Genomic DNA, 25,329 nt, shown 5'->3' with positions numbered 1-25,329 from the left:
CGACAAGAGAGAATTGTAGAAGGCTAAATTTTAAGAACTAACATAGTATGTATTTAGAGAAGCATTGCAATTCAGGAAAGATTAACTTTGGCAGCTAAAAATGAAAACCATGATACCTTGACATGACCCGAGTTGTAGGGACAGGAGAAGCCACTTCCAGTGTAAAGAGGAGGTGTGTGCGTGCGCGCGTGTGTGTGCGTGTATGTGTGTGCGCGCGCGTGTCTGTGTGTGTGTGTGTGGTTGCTTGGCAGGGGAAGGGGGGCTATGAGCAAGCAGACCCTGCACTACTTTGGAAAGAATCCACACATAAAAAAATTTCACAAATTGTTTTTCAAGCCAGGACACTTTCAAACCAGATTTGAAGAAAAGTGAAGTGTGAAGTTAACTTTAGTGCAGAGATAATGTGTTCATGACTCTTTATGCAACCAAAAAAGAGTATACTGGTTCTATTCCCGGCCAGGGCACACAGGAGAAGTGCCCATGTGCTTCTCTACTCTTGCCCCTTCTCCTTTCTCTCTGTCTCTCTCTTCCCCTCCCACAGCCAAGGCTCCATTGGAGCAAAGTTGGCCCAGGCGCTGAGGATAGCTGCATGGCCTCTGCCTAAGGTGCTAGAATGGCTCCAGTTGCAATGGAGCAATGCCCAGATGGGCTGAGCATCGCCCCCTGGTGGGCATGCCAGGTGGATCCCAGTCAGGCTCATGCAGGAATCTGTCTCTCTGCCTCCCTGCTTCTAACTTCAGAAAAAGAAAAGGAGTATACTTAATGCTCATGCTCAAACCAAAGGAGTCTGTACCCAGAGAGAGTGGTGGAAAGTAGCCACAGACAAATGAGAGCATTCCTGTTTAAGGAGACAAACTGCTTAAGTACAGAGACACCTTCTCCAGCAGGGTAGTTGTGTGACCCTCAAAGTCAAAAATATTTACCATCTTCCTTTGCAGAAAGTGTCCTAACCCCTGTTTGGTAGGATCACAGAGCTAGAAAAGATAGTCAGGATTGTCAGCCCCATCCCCAGTGTCCTGGGAGCTGAACAGAGAGAGGCTTTCTTCAAACCACACAGCTAGTTAGAGCAAAGACTTGACCAACACAGGCTGCCATCTCTCCCTTCCCTCTCACATGACATAGTGTGGTCCTGCAAGGATGCCCTGGCCCCACCTCCTCCAGTTTCTTCTGCTGTGGCTCGTTATTCCACCACAGTGATAACCCAAAATAGGGCCAAATGCATTTTAGACAAAAGTGTGTGCTAAGATTCCTCGGTACACTTTTTGAGAGGGGTAAAAGCAGGTGCTCACCCTATCATAACATCAAAGTTTGGCTTCTTTGCAGGAGAAAATTCCATTCATCTTCAAGTTTCAGCCCTTCCCGCCTCCGTTGGCCCTCTCCGCCAGCTTCCTCCCCACACTTCCGCCCTGTGATCCGGTCATGGCCAGGCCCTTCCCCACCCCCCACCCATCCAGAATTACAGCGTCCTGCGAAGGTTCTGTGAGCTCAGGGCTGTGTGCAGTTCTAAGAAGGGCCTGAAGGAGCCACGGCTGAATGTGCACCACAGCAGGGGAGCACTGCCTCTGTATCAGCCGCTGCAAACACGGACTCAACGCTGTTTTCCCTTTTCTTCATAAAAGTGAAAATCCTCTTTAGATTTTTTTTAGTTAGCAAAAACAGGCACCGATATTAGGTCTTTCATGAAAGTGAAATATCATAAAGTCAACTCTGAGATAGCAGGGACACCTGTATATAGCTGCCCACCAACTCCCACCCCGCAGGGCTGCAGGGACTAGCAGTGTTTGGAGATCTTTTTTTTTTTTATTTGTGTGTGTGTGTGACAGAGACAGAGAGAGACAGAGAGAGGGACAGACAAAGAGAAAGGGAGAGAGATGAGAAGCATCAATTCTTCGTGTGGCACCTTAGTTGTTCATTGATTGCTTTCTCATATGTGCTTTGACTGGGGAGCTACAGCAGACCGAGTGACCACTTGCTCCAGCCAGCAACCCTGTGTTCAAGCTGGATGAGCCCACACTCAAGCTGGTGACCCCGGGGTTTCAAACCTGTGTCCTCCGTGTCCAAGTCTGATGCTCTATCCACTGCGCCACTGACTGGTCAGGATGGAGATCTTTTGATCCCCAGAATCTAGTACAGTGTCTGGCTTTTTATACTTCACAGTGATCATAAGACTGCGGCCTGTAGTAAAAACACATAAACCCATGGTACAAACTTGCTAGATGTGGGGTTGCCAGAGGCAGAGAGTGGCGTGGCAGGAATGGGTGACGGGGGCCAAAAGGTATAAACTTCCAGTTATGAGATAAGTGAGTCCTGGGGATGGAATGTGCACCATGGTGAGTACAGTTAGCAGTGCTGACCTGCACATAGGACAGTTGCTAAGGGAATAGATCGTAAAAGTTGTCATTATAGGAAACAAAATTGTAACAACGCATAGTGATGTACTTTTGTGGTGATCATTTTGCAATATACACATATATCAAATCATATTGTACACCTTAAACTTATACAGTGTTAGATGCTGAATAAAACTGAGAAAATGTATTTTACATTTTGCAATATACACATATATCAAACCATGTTGTACACCTTAAACTTATACAGTGTTAGATGTCAATTATATCTGAATAAAACTGAGAAAATGTATTTAAAAAAAAAAACCAGCAGTTTGCTGGAACCTAGCCCTAGAGTTTGTTTCTATTCGATAGGTCTTGGAGCTGAGCTTTTTTTTTGTATTCTAATAAGTTCCCAAAAGATCATGGTAATGCTGGTCCAAGGAACACGCTTTGAAAACTAATTTTAAATCATCAAGTGTAGTGTCTATCCCAGTAAACCTAAATAATTAGAAATAGCCAACTGCTGTTATGTAATTTTCATAGCGTCATTAATGAACTTGGTGGCGATTCAGAGGACAGCACGGTCACCATTTGTCTCCCCTTCCTGCTAGATAATCATCCTTAGCAAGGAGTCAACTACTGATAAAATGGGATTTGGTGACTCTCCGGACTTGTTCCTGTGATTAATCATGAAGCTACAAGTGTAGGTAGCTCTTCTGCATACAACTCATACCTATTCTCATCTATCAGGAATGGCAAAAAATAAATGTTCGATTACCAACTATTGACAAGCAAATAAGAAAACAGTCTGACAAACACTTAGTGAGAAATGGGTATAAAAATGGAGTGCAATTTAGCTCTCAAAAATTAAAAATTCAGATGCTCTCCTTTCCTTCACGCTGCTAAGAAGTTCTTATAAAGATATCTAAGACTGTCAGGAGATATGTCTGAGAATGTTCACTGCAGCCTTATTATATATATGAATAGATTTTGAAGATATGTTGAGTGAAAAAGCAAGATGCAGCACAGTGTATATAATATTAACACTTTTGTGTAAGTGAAAAACAGGTTACACATAGAAAAATATATACAGTGTATGCTATCCACATAATGTTTTCTCTGGATAGATATGCTAGAATCTGTAAGTTCCCTTGAGAGAGATACTGGGTAGGGGGGCAGTTGGGATGAGAAAGTGGGCTTTGCTTTTTATTGTATTCTGTTTTTCTTATGTATGTGTGTTAATCAACAGGGATAATCTAGGCAGGAGGATTTATTGGATTTAAAAAGCCTAATAAATGAGATATATTATAAGAAACTATTACAGTAATAATCTCTTGGATTTTTGTTTTGTTACTTTTCAAAACATTTGAACACATGCATCTATAAGGGGATCTACAGTTCCCTGAAATGTACTGGGATTTAGACAAAGCTTAAACAGTCACTGTCTATCTTATATCTTTTCATTTATTTGAACAACATTGCCATTTCCTACTTTTCTTATAATCTATTTTTACTTTTTTTATTCAGTGAGAGTAGGGGAGACAGACAGACTCCTACATGCATCCCCCCCCGAATCCACCCAGCAAGCCCCATATAGGGCAATGCTCTGTCCATCAGAGGCATTGCTCTGTTGCTCAGCAACCAAGCTCTTCTAAGCACCTGAGACGGAGGCAATGGAGCCATCCTCAATGCCCAGGGCCAATTCACTCCAGTCAAGCCATGGCTGCAGGAGAGGAGGAGAGAGAGAGAAGCTAGAGGGAAGAAACAGATGGGTGCTTCTCTTGGGTGCCCTGACTGGAAATTGAACCCAAGACATCCATATGTCAGGCCAACACTCTACCACTGAGCCAACTGACCAGGGCCTTTTTAAAAATAATTTGATCAGTATGTTTCTCTTTCTCTGTATGCCTATCCCATTCCCCAGAAAAACCAAGTCTCTGTCCTCATCAAGTCAGTAAATTCAGGAACGCCTGCCGTTGGGTCTCGGGTGTATTGTGGCTGTAATGGAGACACAGTGTCATTCAGTGCTCTTTTTACTCATCTCAAGACAAAAGCCCAGCATGCCCTTTTTCCTCCTGAACTTGAAATTCCAGTCAATACCTCCTTAATGTATGGGTTTGACCATATTAATTCTCTGTTTCCCGGGCTTCCCGCCAGACAGACTTGCAGGCTCCTCTGAGCTCAGGACGCGGAGCCTGCCAGATTGAGTGCGTGAGCAGAAATCTCTCTGGGAATCTCTGGTAGCCGCTTCCTTCCACCATGTCCCCGAGTATTGCACGCTGACTCTTCCTCCCTCTGGCTTTGTCTTGTTCCTCTGTGTGTCCTGAGAGCCCAGTCACTACTCCATTCCTGCCACTATCGTTCTTCAGTCCAGGACCAAAAGGCTCATCATGCCACCCAGCTTTTAGTACTTAAACACAACAATAATAAGCTAGGATAGAGGAGGTCTGCTACTTCATTTGTTATCTACCTTTGAAAATCTCTTAGGAGCTATTCATAGTGGATTTAAAAAACGTTATCCTTTGAAGGAAAATGCAATTTCCTCCGAACCTTACAGTTAAGGTTCTGTCATGAGCCCAGATAGCATTAAAAACAAAAATTAAGCTCAGAAGATCTGTTTGAGGTGCTCTATTTAGGCAGGCCTGCTGCCAGTAAGGACTTAATCAGTTTCTCCAGATATTTGGGACACTAAATGGATTTCAGGCTCTTGCACAGCTGTTTAGCTGGAACAAAAGATGCAGGAGGTGCAGGAATTATGAGAAGGAATGCATCAGTGGGACATGAGGGAAAAAGCTGTGTTTATGTCTCTGGAGGACCCTGACCTTTCTCTTCCTCCATCCCCAGTGCTTCCTCTGTTCCAAGCTCAAAGTTCGGGAGTGTTGTGCGGCCCAGAAATCTGAGGTTTTGTGCCGGGCACCCTCTTCCTCCCCAGGAAGCTTTTGTAAATTGTTCTGCTTCTGGGGAAATGGATGTTCTGTTCTGAGCTTTACTTTCCTGAGAAGACTGAGGACATGTTCTTCTCAAGATCATTTGTAAAGTTCTTTCTCAAGTTAGGAGTATGCTTCGAACTTAGCAGATGTCCAAATATTTAGGGTAGAGGAGAGTACTGAAAAAAATATGTTGTAAATGGTTTGGTCTTAGGGATTTTTCAGATATTTTGAAGAGTATATACATATGTGAATATGATCTATATGGGCATGTGGGTGTACATGTCTCCTCACTTACACATGTATAAGACAGTGAATAATCAACAGGGAGGCTGTTAGATGGGGGTTACTCCAAGATTTTGGGGGCCCATGTAAGCAAACCCACATCCAGCCCTTCAGTGCCTCAGAGTCACACAGTTGAAACCTAAGGACAACCAATCACAGACAGCCAGCTAGGCTATAAGCTGTGGCCTATCAAGCATTTCCTTCCTTTCCTTCTGCCGTTTCTCCGTTAAACTCCCTCCCTAACTCCTGTGTGGCATTCCATTGTGGTTAAAGCCCGATTCAAATTGATTTTTCCTCAAACAAACTCTTTAAAATTTTAATATGCCTTAGTTCATCTTTATTTAACAAGAGGGTTGCAGCTGCAAAGAGTAATGACCAATTTCAGCACAGCCTTGCGTATCCTGCCCTTACGTTCACAGATACCTGCTGGGTACTTGTGAGGGACTCGATTATGACATCTAAGACCAACATTCAAGCATTTCTGAAAAGTCAGTCACTTAACTTTTAAATGATCCTCAAATAACCTAATTTAGGCAAAACACTTGTAACATAGAAATGTAGGAGAAAGACTCACATGGTGCAAAGGGGAAATGCCAGTGTTGGGACTGAGAGCTCTTTGTGTTGGGCGTCCTTGCAGAGTGGTGAGGTACACTAACTGAGGGGGCTCATGCAGGCCTTCCGTCCCTGCCCTGCAGACCACGGAGGTGGTGAAGACCCTGGCTGGGTGCATCGGAATTGGCTCTGCCTGCAGCACAACTTTCTGCAAGCTACATTTTTTAACAAATACCAATGCCACCTTGTCTGCTATGTATTGCTTCTCTGGGCTTTGAAGTAGTTTTAAATATCCCGTGTTGTTAGTAGCTGCTTGTAGCTTCACTGCATATGGAGTGAGTAGTATGGTTTATACGGAGAAGCAGTGAGTAGTGAGTGCGTGCACATGCCCTTGGTGTTCCCTGCTGGAGGCAGTGCAGTGTAGAACCTTCACCTGTAACATCAATTGCAGTGGTCATCCCATTTATGATTTTTAAAATATGCTGTCTTTGAATCACATTCGTTAGGGCACAGGCTTTGAGGTGACTTTTCTGTAATGATGATGACGTCATGCTGACCCAAGCACTCCTGCTGGGTCCTTTTGGGTGCCCAAGAACTTTCATTTGAAAGACAAAAGTAAACTGGACCATATAAATATGAGAGTATTTTTTTAACCTAGGCTGAGTGACACAGTTTTTGTTTTTCAGAGTTTTGTTTTTTTATTTGTTACTTTGTTGGGGGAAAGCATAAAACTTAATAAGAAAAGAAATATAAAATTAATCACATTTAGTTATTCTTTTAATTAGTCCCCCTATTGAAAAAAATACAGTTACTTGAAATCAAGAAAGGCCCAGAAATGTGAAGGCATGTCTCTGAATTCTGACTTCTTTCTGAACCCCCAGGTGTAGTTCAGCTCCCTCTGGATGACCTTCAGGCGTCTCAAACTCAGCCTGGCCGAGAGCAGATTCCTGTCTTCTTTATCAGACCTCCACCTGTGCTCACCCTCTGAGGCTGAACCCCCAGGTGTAGTTCAGCTCCCTCTGGATGACCTGCAGGCCTGAAACTCAGCCTGGCCGGGAGCAGATTCCTTATCTCCTTTATCAGACCTCCACCTGTGCTCACCCTCTGAGGCTCTGATGTACTTCCCAGCTGGAGCCAACGTGCTGTCCCTCCCCTCCTCCCTCGTAGCAGGTCAGCCACACTGTGTCCTGTCAACTTGCCTTGTCAGATGGCTCCTTGCTTCTCCCTTCACTCCAGTGCTCTGCCTTCACTCCAGCCTTCGTCTTTTCTCCCGAGAAAATCCTACTCAGATCTGTCTGGTCTGGCCTCCAATGTGAAGTTCACAAGCTGGCTGGCATACATGGTCCTTCTTTTATTCATTCTCATCCAGCATTAGCCCATCCCCACCACCAGTTCCATGCCAGCCTTGGAACCCGCAAACCTGGCTTCCCAGCTGAGCAGGTATTGATTCACTGTGTAAGACCTGGGAAAATGTTGCCTTCTCTGGGTGGGTCCCCTAACTCCACATACTGAGTCATTTACTGTCCCCATACGTGTCATCCACACCTCTCTTGCACAGGGTAACTATTTGCTTGTCTTTCCTTCTCCCTGTAATCACATCAAGGGCAAGGGAGTGTCGTAATCATATATTTCTAGCAATCAGTCAAGTGTCTGGTGGTCAATAGGACCTCAGATGTTTGCTGAACAAACGAATGGGAGATGAATGAACTTATGCCCTGGCATACGGTAATAGTATGTTCTAAGCAGCTGAGGCACTTAGCCTCAAACAGAGACTATCTGCAATAGTGCATGACTTGAGTAACTATTAGGGAGTCTAGTTTCACCTTTGAGCGTGTACAGTTCTGGCCATTAGGTCTTTCTTGTAAGTGCTTTCCTTCGTACTCCTCCATCTGCATTACTGATCTCTTGTACCTTCCCGACTCCGACTCTACACGCACAGCTATAGAAACGCATAATTTTCTCTTTAGTGTTTCTCCTTTATTAACAGTCTGTCTTGATTGGTGGCAGAATTTTGATCATCACCCAAATTCTTAGCCTCAATCCCTACTGTCCCTTCCCCTTAGGCTTGGTGTCAGAACACCAGAGTTCTTGTTCTTCTAAATGATGCCAATCAAAGAGCTCTATCTACTGTTAAAAGCAATGGGGCCTCTTACTCTAACATTCTTGCGGTCAATACCCCCTGTATCCTGGCCAAATAATCACCTGACAGTGGGCTCCACCAGGGCATTTTGAGCCGACTGCTCTGTGTTGCCCATGCAGAAGGCAGCCTGAAGTCCCCGGTGAACCCAGCGTACATGCAGACAGTACAGCAGGAAGCCAGGTGGTGGCACTGCGCCATTCTCCTCTGTCCACCACGGGGGCAGCCCAGCCCAGCCCTGGGGGCTGGGGGGTCAGGGGCAGGGCAGTCCTCAGAGCAGCTCCGCCTGTCTGGCAGGTTTACTTCCTCCAGGCGTGGTGAGGAGACAGAGGCCCCTCACACTCAGAGAGTGCGAGATAAGCTGATGGCAAGTCCTCCAGATAGAACTGAGTGACATAAATTCATTGTGTGACATGATGATAAAGTTGATAAGTAAGTAGGATTGGAGTTGGGATTCTCTTGAGGTGGAAAACAGTAAATGTTAAACAGACCCTGTGAAAACTGCCCATCAGTTGGGAAGTAGGCGCTTGTTAGCATTTTAAGATGCTTACCATGTGGGGAGTGCATGGCCTCTCCTTTTTTCCTCTGTTCCATCGTATGCTCATCTATTTTGTGCGCTAATTTGTAAAACTGTGGCTCCAGGTGGTGTTCTTCTGTGCAGATTATCCTATTACTCTTTGACATTCTTTGGACACCTGGAAGATTTGGAAGAGCTTTGATGTCCTTTTTTATAATAGAGCCTTGGAAATCACTTAAGAAACAGTTGTGTTTGATGGAATATTAGCATCTACAATAAGCTAATTTTAACAATGCCTTCCTAACTAAATACTTAGAAGTTTTTGTTTAATTTTATGGTTAATTCAGTGCTATATTTTCTTAATCCCATGCTTACTAGACTGAATCTGCAGTTGGTTGGCCCCACCCATAACATCCACTACTAAGAGCCCGTCTGTTTCTCTGTATAGCCAAACCTTCAACATTCATCATTCCAAAAGCACCACGACTGCAAGCCACAGAAGTTTAAATGGAATCAAAGTGATAGGATTGGAGCTTCAAGGGTTGGGAGCCAGAGGGTGGGGAGCCTTATGAAAGGGCAAATGGAATAATGGAGATGGTATGTGGTCGGGAGGGTGCCATGTGGTGTCGACATAAGATGTGCATGCAGGGCTGCTGGTTGGGTGAGTCTTGGTCTGTCTTGATGTGGAGGCAGACTCCTCTTCCCTGCCAGAGGGCTGGAGGGCTGGCTGCCTTGGGTGCACCAGAGGAAGGAAAAGGAACCAAGGAGTAAAAATGGCCCTGAGACTGAAGGGCTATATGGCACAGATACTCATTGTGCCAACGTAGAACTTGGACACCGACATGTCTTCAGGGGGCTGCACTTGCCTCCTCTCTTTTTTCAAAAGAGATAAAGATAGAAGTGTGGGTCTTCCTTATTCAGCCACTCCGCCTCAACTTCACCTCCAAGCCCACAACCCAGGCATCCCATCTTCTATCTCTCTATAGCTGTATGCCAACACCAGTGCCCGTATTATCTATAGATATAGGTGTACAGATATGCCAAGTCACCTTTTTAAACGAGGTAAAGAATGCTTGGGAGCAGGTGCCCATGAACTTTTCCCAGTCATATGTAGAATTTGTTTTAACCTAAAGTTATGGAGACAGACTTGAAGAGAGACATCCCCAACCTTGCTAAAATGTAAGTACAAAAAGGCACAAATTGGATGGATATTGATGATGTTATTTCTACTGTGACATCATCCATAGACTCCTAGTGTCTTTGCTTTGCTTCCCTATAGTGATCACAACATAAATTACTTGTCTTGTTTGACTTCCTTGTTCACCAAAGTTGAGCAGATTGTGGCCGTTTTCAACGCTTCTACCAGACAAAAAGCTTGGGACCATTTCTCGAAAGCTCAGCGCAAGAACATAGACATTTGGCGAAAACATTCTGAGGTTGGTGATTTTATTTTTACGTTTTAAACACCATCACACAGCTGGATTGGCAGAGAATAGTATGGCTGCAGCCATTGCGGTTCTTGTTACAGTGGACAGTCATCTTGCTTGTTCTGTCTCATTGTCACCTCAAGTCCAGCTCAGATCTGTTTGTTACCCAGAAAAGCAGGGAACTTCATGCTTGCAGGATAGAGTGCTTTTCTCTCCTGCAAAGAGAAAGAAATGTCTTCCATTCATAGTAAAGAGCTCAGAAATAAACCAAGATACTTTGCCTGATGATTATGAAGTAAAGTGTAACGGAAAACTCGTTTGTAATAAATACAGTGTTGTTGTTTTTTTCTCACTGTTCTATGGCGTGATGATGACACTTTGTTCTTTGGGCTAGAAATGGCAAGAACGCCTTTCACCCACATTTTCTCATCATCACCTCAATCCCCTGTGCAAGCCAGTAGACTATCACACCTCTCCCAGAACAAACGCGGGGGGGGGGGGGGGCGGCCAGGCTAGTCAAGTCTACCCTTCTGCATCAATTGCATGTGTGAAGTGTGAGTATTTACCCCAAGGAAAGCATCCAGACTTGGCCTTCTTTGCCACCAAGAAGGGGCAGGATGTGTCATTAGTCATTGGTCGTCCGGCTGTTATTTTTAACTCCACAGTGTAGTGTACGCTTTGAACCTGTAATTTCAAAGTAAGTATACTGTCTTTGTTTGCTTCTTCTGTTTTTACGAAATGAGAGAATGTTTGCCATGTGGATGCCTCTCCATCTCTAGCATGTTGATTTCGAAGTTCTCTAAATGCTATTCCCCTTTCAAAATCCCAAACTTATAGAAGGTAAGGTTTATTTATTTAATGATTTTGGCTCACACTTGTAAAATAAGTGGTTTATATAGAGTTTGAAGAACCACAAAGTACTGTGATATCGATCATTTGGGTAGCATTTTAAGTGCCCATTAGCTAATGCTAAATTACAGTTGAATACCAATGACACTAGATATAATATCCACATGAATACCAAATGAATCCTTTATTATCACAGTTATTATGGTGAAAACTGAACGACTTCACAATAATGGGACACTTAAAGTGCTAGTGCAATTTATTGTTAAGAAGGACATTTTTATTTTGTTCACAAATGCCCGAGAAAGTGGTTGTTGAGTGATGTAGTTCTGCTCCTCTGTTCAGGATTGTGAGTGTAAGGAGGGAGTGGGATTTCTCTTTAATTTTTCAGGGGCCAGCAAGACAAAGGAGGCTTCCCTAAGTGCTCCCCCAGACACGGAATCGAGACCGGAGTCAAAGCTGATTTCCAGGAGGAAAGAGCCCTTGCTCATGATGAAATACACACACATTGAGGGTTCTAAAACACAAATCAGAATGCATAAACTATGATCCAGATTTGGGAATATTCTATGACTGTTTCTTGTTTTTTCACATTAAAAAAGAACAAAAACATGATTAAAAGAATTATTAAGAGAAAGACAAGTGGCAGGAGGCTGAATAAACCTGTGCCTCAAATGGCTGTCATTAGTAGATGAGTGTCAGCAAATATCAGCTGTTGCTTTAATTCACACTCCTGCCAGGTCTGGCCCCCTTCCCGCACCTCCCCGTGCTGGTGCTGGGGCATCCTCTCCTGCCAGGTCTGGTCCCCTTCCCGCACCTCCCCCGTGCTGATGCTGGGGCATCCTCTCCTGCCAGGTCTGGTCCCCTTCCCGCACCTCCCCGTGCTGGTGCTGGGGCATCCTCTCCTGCCAGGTCTGGTCCCCTCCCCGCACCTCCCCGTGCTGGTGCTGGGGCATCCTCTCCTGCCAGGTCTGGTCCCCTCCCCGCACCTCCCCGTGCTGGTGCTGGGGCATCCTCTCCTGCCAGGTCTGGTCCCCTTCCCGCACCTCCCCCGTGCTGATGCTGGGGCATCCTCTCCTGCCAGGTCTGGTCCCCTTCCCGCACCTCCCCGTGCTGGTGCTGGGGCATCCTCTCCTGCCAGGTCTGGTCCCCTTCCCGCACCTCCCCGTGCTGGTGCTGGGGCATCCTCTCCTGCCAGGTCTGGTCCCCTCCCCGCACCTCCCCGTGCTGGTGCTGGGGCATCCTCTCCTTGGCTGAGCGGACACGCCAGCTTTCCTGCTCCTTTCCGAGAAAGCCTGCTTGCTTTGCTCCCTGCGGGAAGGTAGAAATAAATCGATGCAATCCCAAAAGGTGCTCCTGGAAAGGGTCTTTGTGACTCTGTGACACTCCCACTGCCTCTTTTGATATACCAGGAAATAAAATTCTCAATTACCTTTGATTTTCTCTCCTCCATGTCACTTAATTGATTAAGTACCAGTTGGTAATTTAACATTGTGGACGATTTCTCAGTTGCATATAAGCTTGATAATTGGCTTGATTTTTTTTTTTTCCGCATTCCCACATACAGCATCTGTTAATTATCTGCAACACCTCTACAGACTTGTCAGAGTGTACTCCTGGTTTACTGCTGAACCAGAGGCGCCTGTGGAAACACCCTCAGCTTATTTTCTTTCCTCCTATTTTTCTTTTCCTTTCCGCCTCCCTTCACCACAAGAACAGCTACGATATGACAGTTTGTCATTAATTGTAGGGATTAAACAACAGGCTCTTTCAGCCTCATTTATTCTTCCCATCTGACTTTTCCTTGTTTGAAGTATATATTTTCAGGACATTTCTTTGGGAATTGGGCTCTTTGTCAGAAAAAACTACCTGTCCACAACCTAAAAACGGCCCCACTAACTGCCTCCAGTACCCACTGCTGTTATTTAAGCAGGACTGGCACCTCTTTCTGCTGGGTGGCATGGTCAAGTAAGGAGACATGGGTCATCAGCCTGGTGGCCTGTCAGGACGGCCCTGTGATGCATGTCCCCGTTCCAGGGACCTTACCTCTCTGTAAACCCCCTTCTCGCCCCTTTCTCGTGGTGATTCTCAGGGTTCAGAGTTGACCATGTAAATATACTGCTCACAAAAATTAGAGAATATTTTATCATTTCATATGAAGCGATAAAATATCCCCTAATTTTTGTGAGAATACTACAACAATACAGACTTTCCATCATGCTACAGTTAAAATCTCTGAGTTAAGCAGAAAAGACAATTGAGAGAACCTATAACAGACTAATACATGCACATTGATTGAGTGGGCCCTCGAACTAGGCTCAAAGTCTTGCCATAAATAGTTAGGTGTTGTAATTTACCTTAGTATTACTCAAAGGTTTATTTGTTATAAAGTGAAATTATTTTAACTATTTGACATTTATTTACAGATTTCAATTTACATGAGGTAAAAAAAAAAGCAACCCTTTCTGGGTTTGTTTGTTTTTGTTTTTTGAGGACAGTACATGTAAGAGAACAGAAGCCTAAGGTTTCACAAATATATAATATATAGATTGATACGAATAATAATATAATTATTTCACATAAATGATGACAGTGTCCTGGTGTTTAGACCCAGTTATAAAAGATGTATGCTATGATTTACTTTTACCTGTTTCACATGCACACTTGCATTCAGACAGCCTACGTCACTACTGTTCCTCATTTATGTGTGAGTAGACAAAAGCTCAGAGAAATTGAATGCCTTCACTACAGTCATTCCTCTAATAGGTGGAGAATGTAAGAGATGATCCTAAGATCTTAAAGTGATGCTAAAACAACCATCACAGCAAAAACAGTCAACTCTACACAATAATATAAAGCACTAGAAAAAGAAGACATCTGTTTTTATTTTCTCCAATTTTTTTAAAATTTATTTTACCATTTGGATATCCGAAAGGGATGTGTGTGTGCGAGAGAGGGTGAGTGTGATCACACGTTGGCACAGGCTCATATGGAAGAGCACTGTTTTGCACAGAGAATAACAGTGTTCTACATTTTCAAACTTTGAGGGCCAAGTGCTCAGCATGATGCTAAGTGTCTTACGTACATTAACTTATTATCAAAATTATGATTATCACAATATTTCGGTGAATGAGTTGAGGCTAAGAGAGATGAAGAACTATTCCTAAAGCTACACAGTGGGTCAGTGGCAGACTGGGTCTTTGAAAAGTTTCCTTGCTTGTGTTACTGACCATTGGCTCTGGGCCCGTCCTCTGTGCCAGTCATGGTGATGGGTGGTTCTGTGTTGTCCTCACAACAGCCCTACTGGGCTAGTATGATTATCTCCTTTTCTAAAAATGTGGAAATTGAGACTTAAGAGGTTGAATAATTTGGTGAAGAGCCCTTGACTTGTCATTGGTGAGCAGGAATTTTCCCCAAATCTGATACCAGATTTCTGTTTTTCCACCCCCCGCCTCCTACACCCCTCAGAGCTTTGTCCCAGATTAGGTGGGGCAGTGCTGGGAGGGAAAAATACTTCAGATTCTAAGTGCTCATATGTCAGCCACAGTACACTAAAAGACCATTGGGAAAAGTGACTGACGATTGTGTATTCTTAAATTTCAGGAGCTCCGGAACGCTCAAAGTGAGCAACTCATGGGCATCCGCCGCGAAGAAGAAATGGAAATGTCAGATGATGAGAACTGTGACAGCCCTACTAAAAAAATGAGAGTCGATGAATCAGGTAACGCTGAGAACCGCCACATACCCCTAAGCTATTGTAACGATCTTCCTAGTCCCAGACGGGACAGATATATTGGAAAATGACCACATAACTCACATCTATTTGAATTACACTAAACTTTCATCTCTGAGTGACTGCCATTTATTAATAAAACCTTAAACTCTTTCTTAGGAACATAGTAATTTAAATTGTTCCAGTTGTTTCTTTATATGTAGGTCTTGGGCTATTATACTTTTTTCAGAGATACCTGCCAGTTCCCATAAAAATTCTTTTCCAGAGTCTGGTAGCCACCCAGCACTGAGGCTGAAACACAGATAAAACCTAGTTTCAGTCAGGGTACTGCTAACATGCACATTGTTTAATCCCTAAAGGAGCTTTCTAGCCTCTGAGCCAGCATGCTGGGAATTAGACTTGTTCCCAATGAACTGGAGTTCACCTAACCTATAACAAAGGGTTGGCCCATTTTGTATCAAGAAAGGGGCATCACTCTTGAGTTGTAAAAAGGAGAGATGCTCAGGGTGAGCCTTGGTTCATATACAGTATCTCATCTGAGATGCTGATTTAAAACTCTGTCCTTGAATTATGTACATATATGTAAATCCATTGGTATTGTAAAGCAGGCCGGAGAAATGCTCACTCACACATAGGAGAAGCCAAGGGAGACTGCCTGTCCACAAGGAAGTAAGTATGTTGTCTAAAGGGCCTGGGAGAACCCACAATTGCCACTGTTGTCAAAAAAGACAATTAGAGACATGACTTAGATTTGCTCTTTCTCCTTGTATGTACCCGTGAGTAAAACACTCACTTGTCCCAAGCTTTTTATTTTTATTTTTTTTTATTTTTCTGAAGTTGGAAACAGGGAGGCAGTCAGACAGACTCCTGCATACACCCGACCGGGATCCACCCGGCATGCCCACCAGGGGGCGATGCTTTGCCCATCTGGGGCGTTGCTCTGTTGCAACCAGAGCCATTCTAGCACCTGAGGCAGAGGCCATGGAACCATCCCCAGCGCCCGGGCCAACTTTGCTCCAATGGAGCCTTGGCTGCGGGAGGGGAAGAGAGAGACAGAGAGGAAGGAGAGGGGGAGGGGTGGAGAAGCAGATGGGCGCTTCTCCTGTGTGCCCTGGCCGGGAATCGAACCCGGGACTCCTGCACGCCAGGCCGATGCTCTACCACTGAGCCAACCGGCCAGGGCCTGTCCCAAGCTTTTTAACAGAAAGATTCAGATGACCAGAAACAGAGGACCTTTGCTAATTTGTTGGTAGAAGTCGAAATCAAGATTGCACAAACGGTTAGGTCGGCACGGTTGCCAAGTGGTCAGAATGCTCTGTTTCCCCCGGTCTTTAGATGAGCATGCTGCAGGTACGCATGCCGGCCACAGGAAGCTCCTTCATCCAGGCATGTCGGAAGGGAGTTTCATTTCCTTAGAGCCCTGGTGCTCAAAACTGCGGTCCTTAGTCTAGTCACATCAGCATCACTTAGGAACTTACTACAAATGTAAATTCTCAGACCGTGCTCAAGACCTACTGGAGATCCAGCTGTCTGTGGTCCAAGCCCTCCAGGAACTGTGATGCATGCTGAAGTTTGAGAACTGCTGCCTCAGAAGGCTTTCCTTTATCCTTACATTCCGTTCACTTAAACCTTGCAGAAAAGCTTAGCATATAAGAAGGTACCATACCACGGGTTTTTGAAGCCATGTATTGCTTTGTCTGGAAAACGAACCCAGCATTTCTGTGTCAGTGTGTGTCTCCTAGTAAGATGATGCCGGATTTCTCAGGACTGCGTGATTATTGGGCTGAGGAACCTGCCTTCCTCACAGTGTTTCTATTGTACAAGCATGCATAGATTTTTTTTTTTAAAGCAAGTTTTAGGGAGATTTTCTTAAATTCAATGAAATTGTCCCATAAAAACATTTAAAATTTTTTTTCTCAGGAAACCTTTCATCATACTGAAGCTTCCAAATAAGGGGTAGGTTTACATGAACCTTGTATCCTTAACATCCTTAACAAAGTAGGTGTAGGAGAAAAGAATTGAGTTCATCAGAAATCTTTATTTGACTCTGTGGTCTTATTTTGGAGTGAGGGGCAAGGAAAGGGGTTGACTTTTTTTTTTTTTTAACCTATCAATTTCCCAAGTAAGAAATGTGTATAATTTCATAGGTTTTTAAGGACAGGGCCAGAATAATGACTCAGAACAGCAGGCTCACAGAGGGGATCTCCTAGACCAGAGCAGCAGCTGTGCCCCTGCAGGACGGCCCGATCTCTGCTGCAGGAGAGCCCACAGAGGCCGAGGACCTCTCCCAGGCAGGGACCTCTCCCTCGCAGGGACCTCTCCCTCGCGGGGACCTCTCCCGGGCGGGGACCTCTCCCAGGCAGGGACCTCTCCCTCGCAGGGACCTCTCCCTCGCGGGGACCTCTCCCGGGCAGGGACCTCTCCCTCGCGGGGACCTCTCCCAGGCGGGGACCTCTCCCTCGCGGGGACCTCTCCCTCGCGGGGACCTCTCCCTCGCGGGGACCTCTCCCTCGCGGGGACCTCTCCCAGGCGGGGACCTCTCCCTCGCGGGGACCTCTCCCAGGCGGGGACCTCTCCCTCGCGGGGACCTCTCCCTCGCGGGGACCTCTCCCTCGCGGGGACCTCTCCCAGGCAGGGACCTCTCCCTCGCGGGGACCTCTCCCAGGCAGGGACCTCTCCCTCGCGGGGACCTCTCCCTCGCGGGGACCTCTCCCAGGCAGGGACCTCTCCCTCGCAGGGACCTCTCCCTCGCGGGGACCTCTCCCAGGCAGGGACCTCTCCCTCGCGGGGACCTCTCCCAGGCAGGGACCTCTCCCTCGCAGGGACCTCTCCCAGGCAGGGACCTCTCCCTCGCAGGGACCTCTCCCTGGCAGGGACCTCTCCCAGGCAGGGACCTCTCCCTCGCAGGGACCTCTCCCTCGCAGGGACCTCTCCCTGGCAGGGACCTCTCCCAGGCAGGGACCTCTCCCTCGCGGGGACCTCTCCCAGGCGGGGACCTCTCCCTCGCGGGGACCTCTCCCTCGCGGGGACCTCTCCCTCGCGGGGACCTCTCCCTCGCGGGGACCTCTCCCAGGCGGGGACCTCTCCCTCGCGGGGACCTCTCCCTGGCGGGGACCTCTCCCAGGCGGGGACCTCTCCCTCGTGGGGACCTCTCCCGGGCAGGGACCTCTCCCTCGTGGGGACCTCTCCCGGGCAGGGACCTCTCCCGGGCAGGGACCTCTCCCAGGCGGGGACCTCTCCCAGGCGGGGACCTCTCCCTCGCGGGGACCTCTCCCTCGCAGGGACCTCTCCCTCGCAGGGACCTCAGGGTGCTCCCTGGAAGTTTGCCTGAAGATCCCTGTTCCTGGACCTGGCATCATTTTCCCCAGGCCTCTGGAAAGAGCCTGAATTGAGACCTGAACTTTTAGAAGCTTTCACCAGTTTTGTTATTTGGTCAGTAGGATTAACGAGCCCAACACAGTGCAGGTTATTTACTGAGCACCGAGGGAAAAGATGAAAGGCCCCGAGTTCAAACGCCAGTGCCCCAGGAGTGCAGTCTTCTTCGTGTTTTTCAAAATGAGATGGACACGTGTTTCGTGAGGAAAGCTCAGGACTGATTGGAGGGAAGGGAAAGCGAGGACCCTTTTCTGTTCCCCTGGGCCCTGGAGGCCCTGCCCAGAGCAAGCAGCTGTCTTCCTTCCCCTGCAGGCGGGGACGCAGACTGAGAGCAGGAGTTCTCGTCAGCCTTGACGAGCCTAAGACAGCCCTCGGAACTGTCGCAGGACACGGGACGGGGGCCGAGGTCCCGACACCTGAGGCAAACACACCTCCAGTGGTCCTTTCTCAGGGACACAATACTAGCTTTAGGTACAAATTTGCATCTGTCAGGAACCTGTGAGCAGGTCGCTTAAAATGTAGCTCCAGTATGCCGACAGGGGAATTGCCAGATGTGGAGATAGAAGTAAAAGGCTCTGTCTTTTAAAGAATCCCTGCCCTTCTCCTTTCTGCTATATCAGTGACATTTAGCCTGGACCCCCTGAGGAGTCGCTGACCCAGGCATTCTCGGAAATGCTAGGGGGGACAGGCTTCTCAGAGCTTCCTGCCCGTGCCAGGACTGTGGTGGGCCCCCACAGAGCGGAGTTTGGCCCACCATGTTGGCGTGCCTTGGCCTCTGTCTCCTGGAACAGAAGCTAACGTGCACAGGTTTATTTCTGAGGGGCCGCTAGAGAGAACCGGTGCCTAGAGAAGGCACAGTGGATTATGGAAGGGTTTGTATGATACCTTGGGTTTCATTCGTCTTTTTTTTTAAAAAAATCAAAGTTGTTTAGTATATCTCTGATCTTCTGGTTAGGAAGACTATTTCATTGCACTTTGACTTTGCACCACACATCATAATTTACATTGTGTCTTTGGCAAGAGTTCCCCCATACTGCGGTAACTACAATATAATTCTGGGCAGGCTGTACACTCTTCCTCATCAGCCAAATTTAAAGGGGAAAAAATTTTTGCTGGAGCTAAACTAAGATGCTGATAAAAATAAAAATGAATTTTATTAATAAATTTGAAAACGAAGACAGATTTATCAAAGCATTCATTCGAGAAGATTGGCAACCTGTTCTGAAGCCAGTGAAGACAGTTTTTGATAAAAATCCAAACATATCATTGCATAGTCTGCCTCCTACTCGAATCCCCCTCCCTCTCATTCTCCATCTCCCTGTCTTTTTCTCTTTCACCCCTTCTCTGCCCCAGGGTGGCAGTGGGGGTGAAGCAGGAAAGCATAGGGGAGAGAAAAAAAAAGACGAAGTCTCACAAAGAGGCCTCAGTTGGCACGACCTGATTGGTTTCAGCACGGTGGCCTTGAATGAATGAATACTTGCAAAGCTCTTCCATACAGTGCTGAGCACGTAGTAAGGAGGTGATGACTGTTAACTCTGCCGGCTACCTCAGTCATCCTCCAGCACCAGGCCTTGAATGAATGGATACTTGCAAAGCTCTTCCATATAGTGCTGAGCACGTAGTAAGTAGGTGATGACTGTTACTCTGCCGGCTACCTCAGTCATCCTCCAGCACCAGGCCTTGAATGAATGGATACTTGCAAAGCTCTTCCATATAGTGCTGAGCACGTAGTAAGTAGGTGATGACTGTTAACGCTGCCGGCTACCTCAGTCATCCTCCAGCACCAGGCCCAGGCCCAGGCCTGTCACCAAGGAAGTACTCAAGAAATATTTGTTGACTTCAGTTTGCATACTGTATTCCCTTTCTTCTGGTCTTTGCTTTCACACCTCTGCTCCATAAGTTGATAGGAAGATGGTAACCCTAAGGACATTTGTTTAATTAAATTTAAATAGCAAGCATGAATAAGCATGTTTAAACAAAGACAATTCATTTTCCCCAAATGGCCTGAACTTTTATACATACAAAATTCAGTGCTACATGCTTGATAGGCCACGTCTCAGAAAGCTGAAATTTGGCATCATTCTAATGATTACCAAACACTTGTCAAGTACCTTCCCGTGTTCAAGGCACTGTGCGCCTAGAGGGTATGGAGAGGTTAGACACAGCCTGCCCTGCCTCCAGGCTGGGAGACGCTTTAGAAGAGAAGAAATAAACATTTTAAGTTAATAAAAATGCAAGGTCTAATCCCAAATATGTTCTAAAGCCATTCATTTGAATTCGGTATAAACCTAAATGAGCATCACTACACAGGGAACATATCTCATCCAATATTTAGTAAGTATATGTTGTACATTGAACACAGATTTTAGAAGAGTAAAACTAATATATCCTTGGCTTAACAGACAACCCTTAAACCATTTCATAATGCACAGATGTTCTTGGGTTTTAATTTTACCTCATTTAAACCCTGAGTTCTTTAGGGTAGCAAACACTTTTAATTACGAAGAGTGGTTTTTTGGGTTGTTAATTTTGCATGGAAACTCACAAAAACATAGGTATAGACTTTTTTTTTAAATTTATTAAAAAGTCATGTGGAAAGATTTGCCAAGTCTTTCAGCCAACTGAGTCAAATTCAAGATTCAGAATTAAGTTCAGTTGGATTCAGTTTGTCTGAATAGTTTCATATGTAGCTGGAAACTTCAGTTGAAAAAAATTAATAACAAGGCTCTCTCTGGCTCTCCCCTTGTTCTCTTTGAACACCAGGGAGGCCTGTTTTTCTGATTTAGTTTCTTTCCTGCATGGGAGTGCTTTTGAAAAATGTAAAGGATGCCCAGTGGGAAGGTTACAGTCAGGCAGGAGCTAAGAAGAGGCTCACTGCCACCTCCAGCACCAGACTGGGCACAGAAGGACAGGGCCACTGGATGTGAGCCCAGGGTCCTCCAGCCCATGGCCAAGACCGTCTGAAGGGGGCCCTATCCCTCACAGCTGGTAGAAGCTTCCCATGGAATTGAATTGATTGATCTAGGCGGGCTTACTCTGCAGTTGTTTAGAACTCAGCAGAGGGACAAGAGCGTTCAGACACGGAAAGTGAGATGGCTTAGTCTGCAGCCACTTGCCACAGACGTGGAGCTCCCTGGACCAGCAGATCCCAGAGGCAGGCGTGTCAGGGTGGGAGGGAGCTTGGAAAGAGAAGCTGCCCATGGACATCGGTTTTCACAGGTAATGGCAGCCTGAAGGCGGACACAGAGGTGGTGAGTGTCTGTCAGCGACCACCAAGTTAAAGACAGGCATTTTCTTTTCAAGCACAGAAGAGTATCTTCTGGGAACCCAAATGCCTAACAAGAAAATGTGATTAATTAAAACTAATATGGCTTAAAGATGATGAAATAAATCTTCCCAGGTGGGCTGAGTAGCCGGCTTCATTCCTAAATTCTTGAAATAGAGCTTCATTTACAAAGAGACAAGACTTTATTTATTACTTTTTTTTTCCTTTCTTGCTATTCTTGCCAAAGAATTCAAATATATGTTTATTTTGGGTAGACTCCTCCAGTGCCCTGATTTTATATACAGTTACAGTTCCCTTTTCATAATGGACATGTTTCTGAAAAATACAAAATGGTATTTTTGTAAATTGCTTTACCCTTTAAATGCAGGAGACAGATGCTATTGAATTGACCCTGTAGGGCAGGGTCCTTTGTGAAGGAAGCGCTCCTTCTGTGCAGCCAGACTGTGTTGATCTGTTTTGTAAATTCACTTTTGGAGCCCAAACTGTCTTTAAGCTCAGCCCCCTTATACTCTGATTTTTCTGTAGCACCTGACAATGCCTTTTATCCCTGACATCTCCCTCAACTATGCATAGATTGTCCATAGTTGTGTGTTCTATGCAGAATCGATTGGTGCTGATGAAATCGCATTGCGTTGAGGAAAGCGCACATTGTCCCCGTACCCAAACTGCTCAGCTGCATGGCACCCGCACAAGCCCAAGCGGGTCCTCGCGGAGGTCCTCCAGCGGCCCACCGGGCCCCTAGCAGCTGGGAGCGGGGTGGGCTCTCGGGGTGGTTTCCTATGTGCAGGCCGCACACCCTCCCAGCTGCATGGCACCCGCACAAGCCCAAGCGGGTCCTCGCGGAGGTCCTCCAGCGGCCCACCGGGCCCCTAGCAGCTGGGAGCGGGGTGGGCTCTCGGGGTGGTTTCCTGTGTGCAGGCAGCACACCCTCCCAGCTGCATGGCACTCATACAAGCCCAGGCGGGTCCTCACGGAGGTCCTCCAGCGGCCCACCGGGCCCCTAGCAGCTGGGAGCGGGGTGGGCTCTCGGGGTGGTTTCCTGTGTGCAGGCTGCTCACCCTCCCAGCTGCGTTGCTGAGCAGACTCGGGCCCTGCTAAGCGCTGGCTTCTTGCCGAGTGCCATACGCCCATGGAGCCCGGTGAAGGGCTTGGGCGGACGGGTCGTTGGCAGGCAGAGGAGAAGAGTGAGGAAGTTAACAGCCCGTTGTGAGGAAGAACTACACAGAGCTTGACCTGGGGAGGGTAGAGGAGTGACCAGTGAGTACCAGGCCTTAACACCGCCCGCCTGCACACAAGCCCTGGTGCTTGGCTTCCTGTTAACTACAGGAACACCATTATCGTGATTACGGTTTATTACGTTTTGGGGGGCATTTCATTCCGATAAGGGTTGATGCAGTATCATTCCATAGGAGAGAGATGTAATACTGTTTTCTTAGCAGGCTTTAGGGACACCGAGGGAATATTTATGTAATAAGATGCAAAGTTGCTATGGAAAATACTATAGCAACCCAACATCTTCCCGGAGCCAGGCAACCACTTGTAACAGCAATCTGAATTTACATTTATTTTAGTGTCATTTTATCGACACTCTTGTATCTCATTCTGACAAGATGTTAAAATATGTTTGCAGCTTGTGTTTGAGCAAAATTAACACAGCACTGTTAGATTTTAAGTGTGCTTTCCACAACTTTCAGGGGGAAAAAAACACACCAGTATTTCTAAAGGAGTTTAGATGACAGAATCTGGGTAAGTTTGTGAGTTGTTGTTTTTTTCCCTTTCTCCTAAATGTAGGGAAAAATTTCTTGGTGGTATTTATTCCTAATTTTTCCTTTTAGTTGATAAATAGTAGGTAGGAATTTCTGATTGTGCGACAGGGATTAGCCCAGTGGTGGGATTCTGCTGGTTTGCACCAGTTCATCAGAATCAATACCTAATTTTTTTGTTGAGTTTGGCAAACCGGTTGTTAAAATAGCACTCGTAATCAGGGCACCTGGGCAGCTGCCTGATGTGGAAGTGACAGATTGAAATTCCTTACTCTTTTTTAATGTTCATCTGCATAATAGCATATTCTAAGCACCCTAATAAGGTCTAATCTGTCCATAGGTGAAAAAAATTGCAAGTGAGGATACCAGTCAAGAAGCAATATGGAAATATCTTAAGTAACAGTTTGATTGTTTTTGTCAGGTATCATTTAATACATTTTCATTAATATTTTAAAATTTTCTTATGACATAATTTAGTTTTGTGTAGCTCTTTTATTGTTTTTATTTAAATATTAAATGCACGAAATAATAAACTACCTTTCGGTATCTTTTTTCATACTTTAAACGGTCATTAGGGTAAGGAAGCAGTTGTTACATTTTATTGGAGCCCTGCGCTGGGCTAGCCCTTTCCGCCTCGCCACAGTCTGCCAGGCGCTGGCCCGGGGCTCTGCCCGCACTAATGGGAAACACCGCCTGGAGGTCAACTCATTGCCCCTTCAGTGCAGGTAGCGTTTCACACAGAGAATCTATTTTTCATATAAAAATAATACCTAGTAAGTTTGAAAGATCTACTAATGAGTAATAAAGAAAGAAGAAAATAAAACTGTGTTAGATATAACCCCACAAAAGACAGTATGGTTCCTTTTTTTTTTGCTTCTGCACAGCCTAACTATATAAGCATGTTTCTCTGCGTATTTTCTTAAAGTTCAGACACAATAATTCTACATGGTTTTGTTTTCAGAGAGAACTTGTGTAACAAGTGAATGCTTTTTTACAGCTTCCTTTGTATGTGTTAATGAAATAGGAAATCAGAGGAGATTGTGTGTCTCCTTTCTGGACTGTGGGCTCTTCTGTGGGAACTTTTGAGAATTGACGCTATTATCTTAGAGGTGCTCGAGGCAAATACCTGAGATTATTAAAAGCCTGATAACTGGGCCAGCCCTCCCAAAGCTTCTTTCGGGTCCCTTAAATATGAGTGTGTCAGAGGAGCTATAGATATGTAGCTGGTTGGTAGTGGAAAGATAGTATCTATTGATTTTCTTCTGTACCCTCTCCATCTAAAACTTAAAGTGTGACTATAACACTGTTAGTGTGGGACATTGGCCAGAAGAATCAATACCAGACATTAAAACGGATGCTCTGAGCAACTTCTTAACACAATGATGTAGTTACTGTTTATGAATGTCGTTGTCCTAATTCTCCTCCGCTTTCATACTACACTGTTTATCAAAGCCCCATTGGTGGCATAAAGCTATTCTGCAAATACTGTTGCTCATAAGCTTAATTAATGAAAGCCCTGAAGATGCTAGGTCTACCATATGAATACAGAAAGTGAGGGCAGCAAAGCATCTTATAGAATTCCAGTTAGCCATACACATTCAGTGCCACACAACTAGTGAAAGAAAGAATTAAAAGAAGTACTTACTTCCCTTTCTTGGAAATTCCACCTGCCACTGCATGGTACTTATACAGCCGTTTCTAGTATAACATTGTTTTGTTCAATGCCATTTTGTTATGCTGATGAGAAAAAAATATTGATTCCGGGCCATAGTCACTGTCTGCGTGGAGTTTGCATGTTTTCCCACATTTGCATGGGTTTCTCCAGGTACTGTGGTTTCCTGCCACATCCCAAAGATGTTTATGAGAGGTAGATTGGTTAAGTGTTGAAATTATCCCAGTCTGGGTGAACGTGGGATGAGTGCCTCCAGCAGCGGAACGGTGTCCTATCCTGCCCCGTCTGGGTCAGGGCCAGTTGCCACCTTGTGCCCTGACCTCCTGGGGTGTCATCTGGCTACCTTAACCTTAACTGGAACAAGGGGGCTAGAAACAATGATCTTACTTGTTTTTATTAATCTTTCTTAAATGTTTATCTTAAAAGCTGATAAACAGCTCACGTTTACTTCAGTGTTTAATATTAGAAGTGCTAGGCTC

At 45.7% G+C, this 25,329-nt stretch overlaps 1 protein-coding gene across 5 annotated transcripts in view; it reads left to right on the top strand.

Moving 5' to 3' along the window:
* ENOX1 (ecto-NOX disulfide-thiol exchanger 1) overlaps positions 1–25,329 on the top strand; it is a 617,728-nt gene that overhangs the window by 476,871 nt on the left and 115,528 nt on the right. For all 5 annotated transcript variants that reach the window (XM_066380846.1, XM_066380849.1, XM_066380848.1 and 2 more), the window contains 2 exons: positions 10,078–10,184; positions 14,625–14,742. In XM_066380846.1, coding sequence (XP_066236943.1) covers positions 10,078–10,184; positions 14,625–14,742 — 225 coding nt within the window. The remainder of the gene's footprint in view (positions 1–10,077; positions 10,185–14,624; positions 14,743–25,329) is intronic.

Source organism: Saccopteryx leptura, chromosome 4, assembly GCF_036850995.1.
Source record: "Saccopteryx leptura isolate mSacLep1 chromosome 4, mSacLep1_pri_phased_curated, whole genome shotgun sequence".
Taxonomy (NCBI): Eukaryota; Metazoa; Chordata; class Mammalia; order Chiroptera; family Emballonuridae; genus Saccopteryx; species Saccopteryx leptura.
Note: the sequence above shows the minus strand (reverse complement) of the source record. Positions and strands in the feature narration are given on the sequence as shown.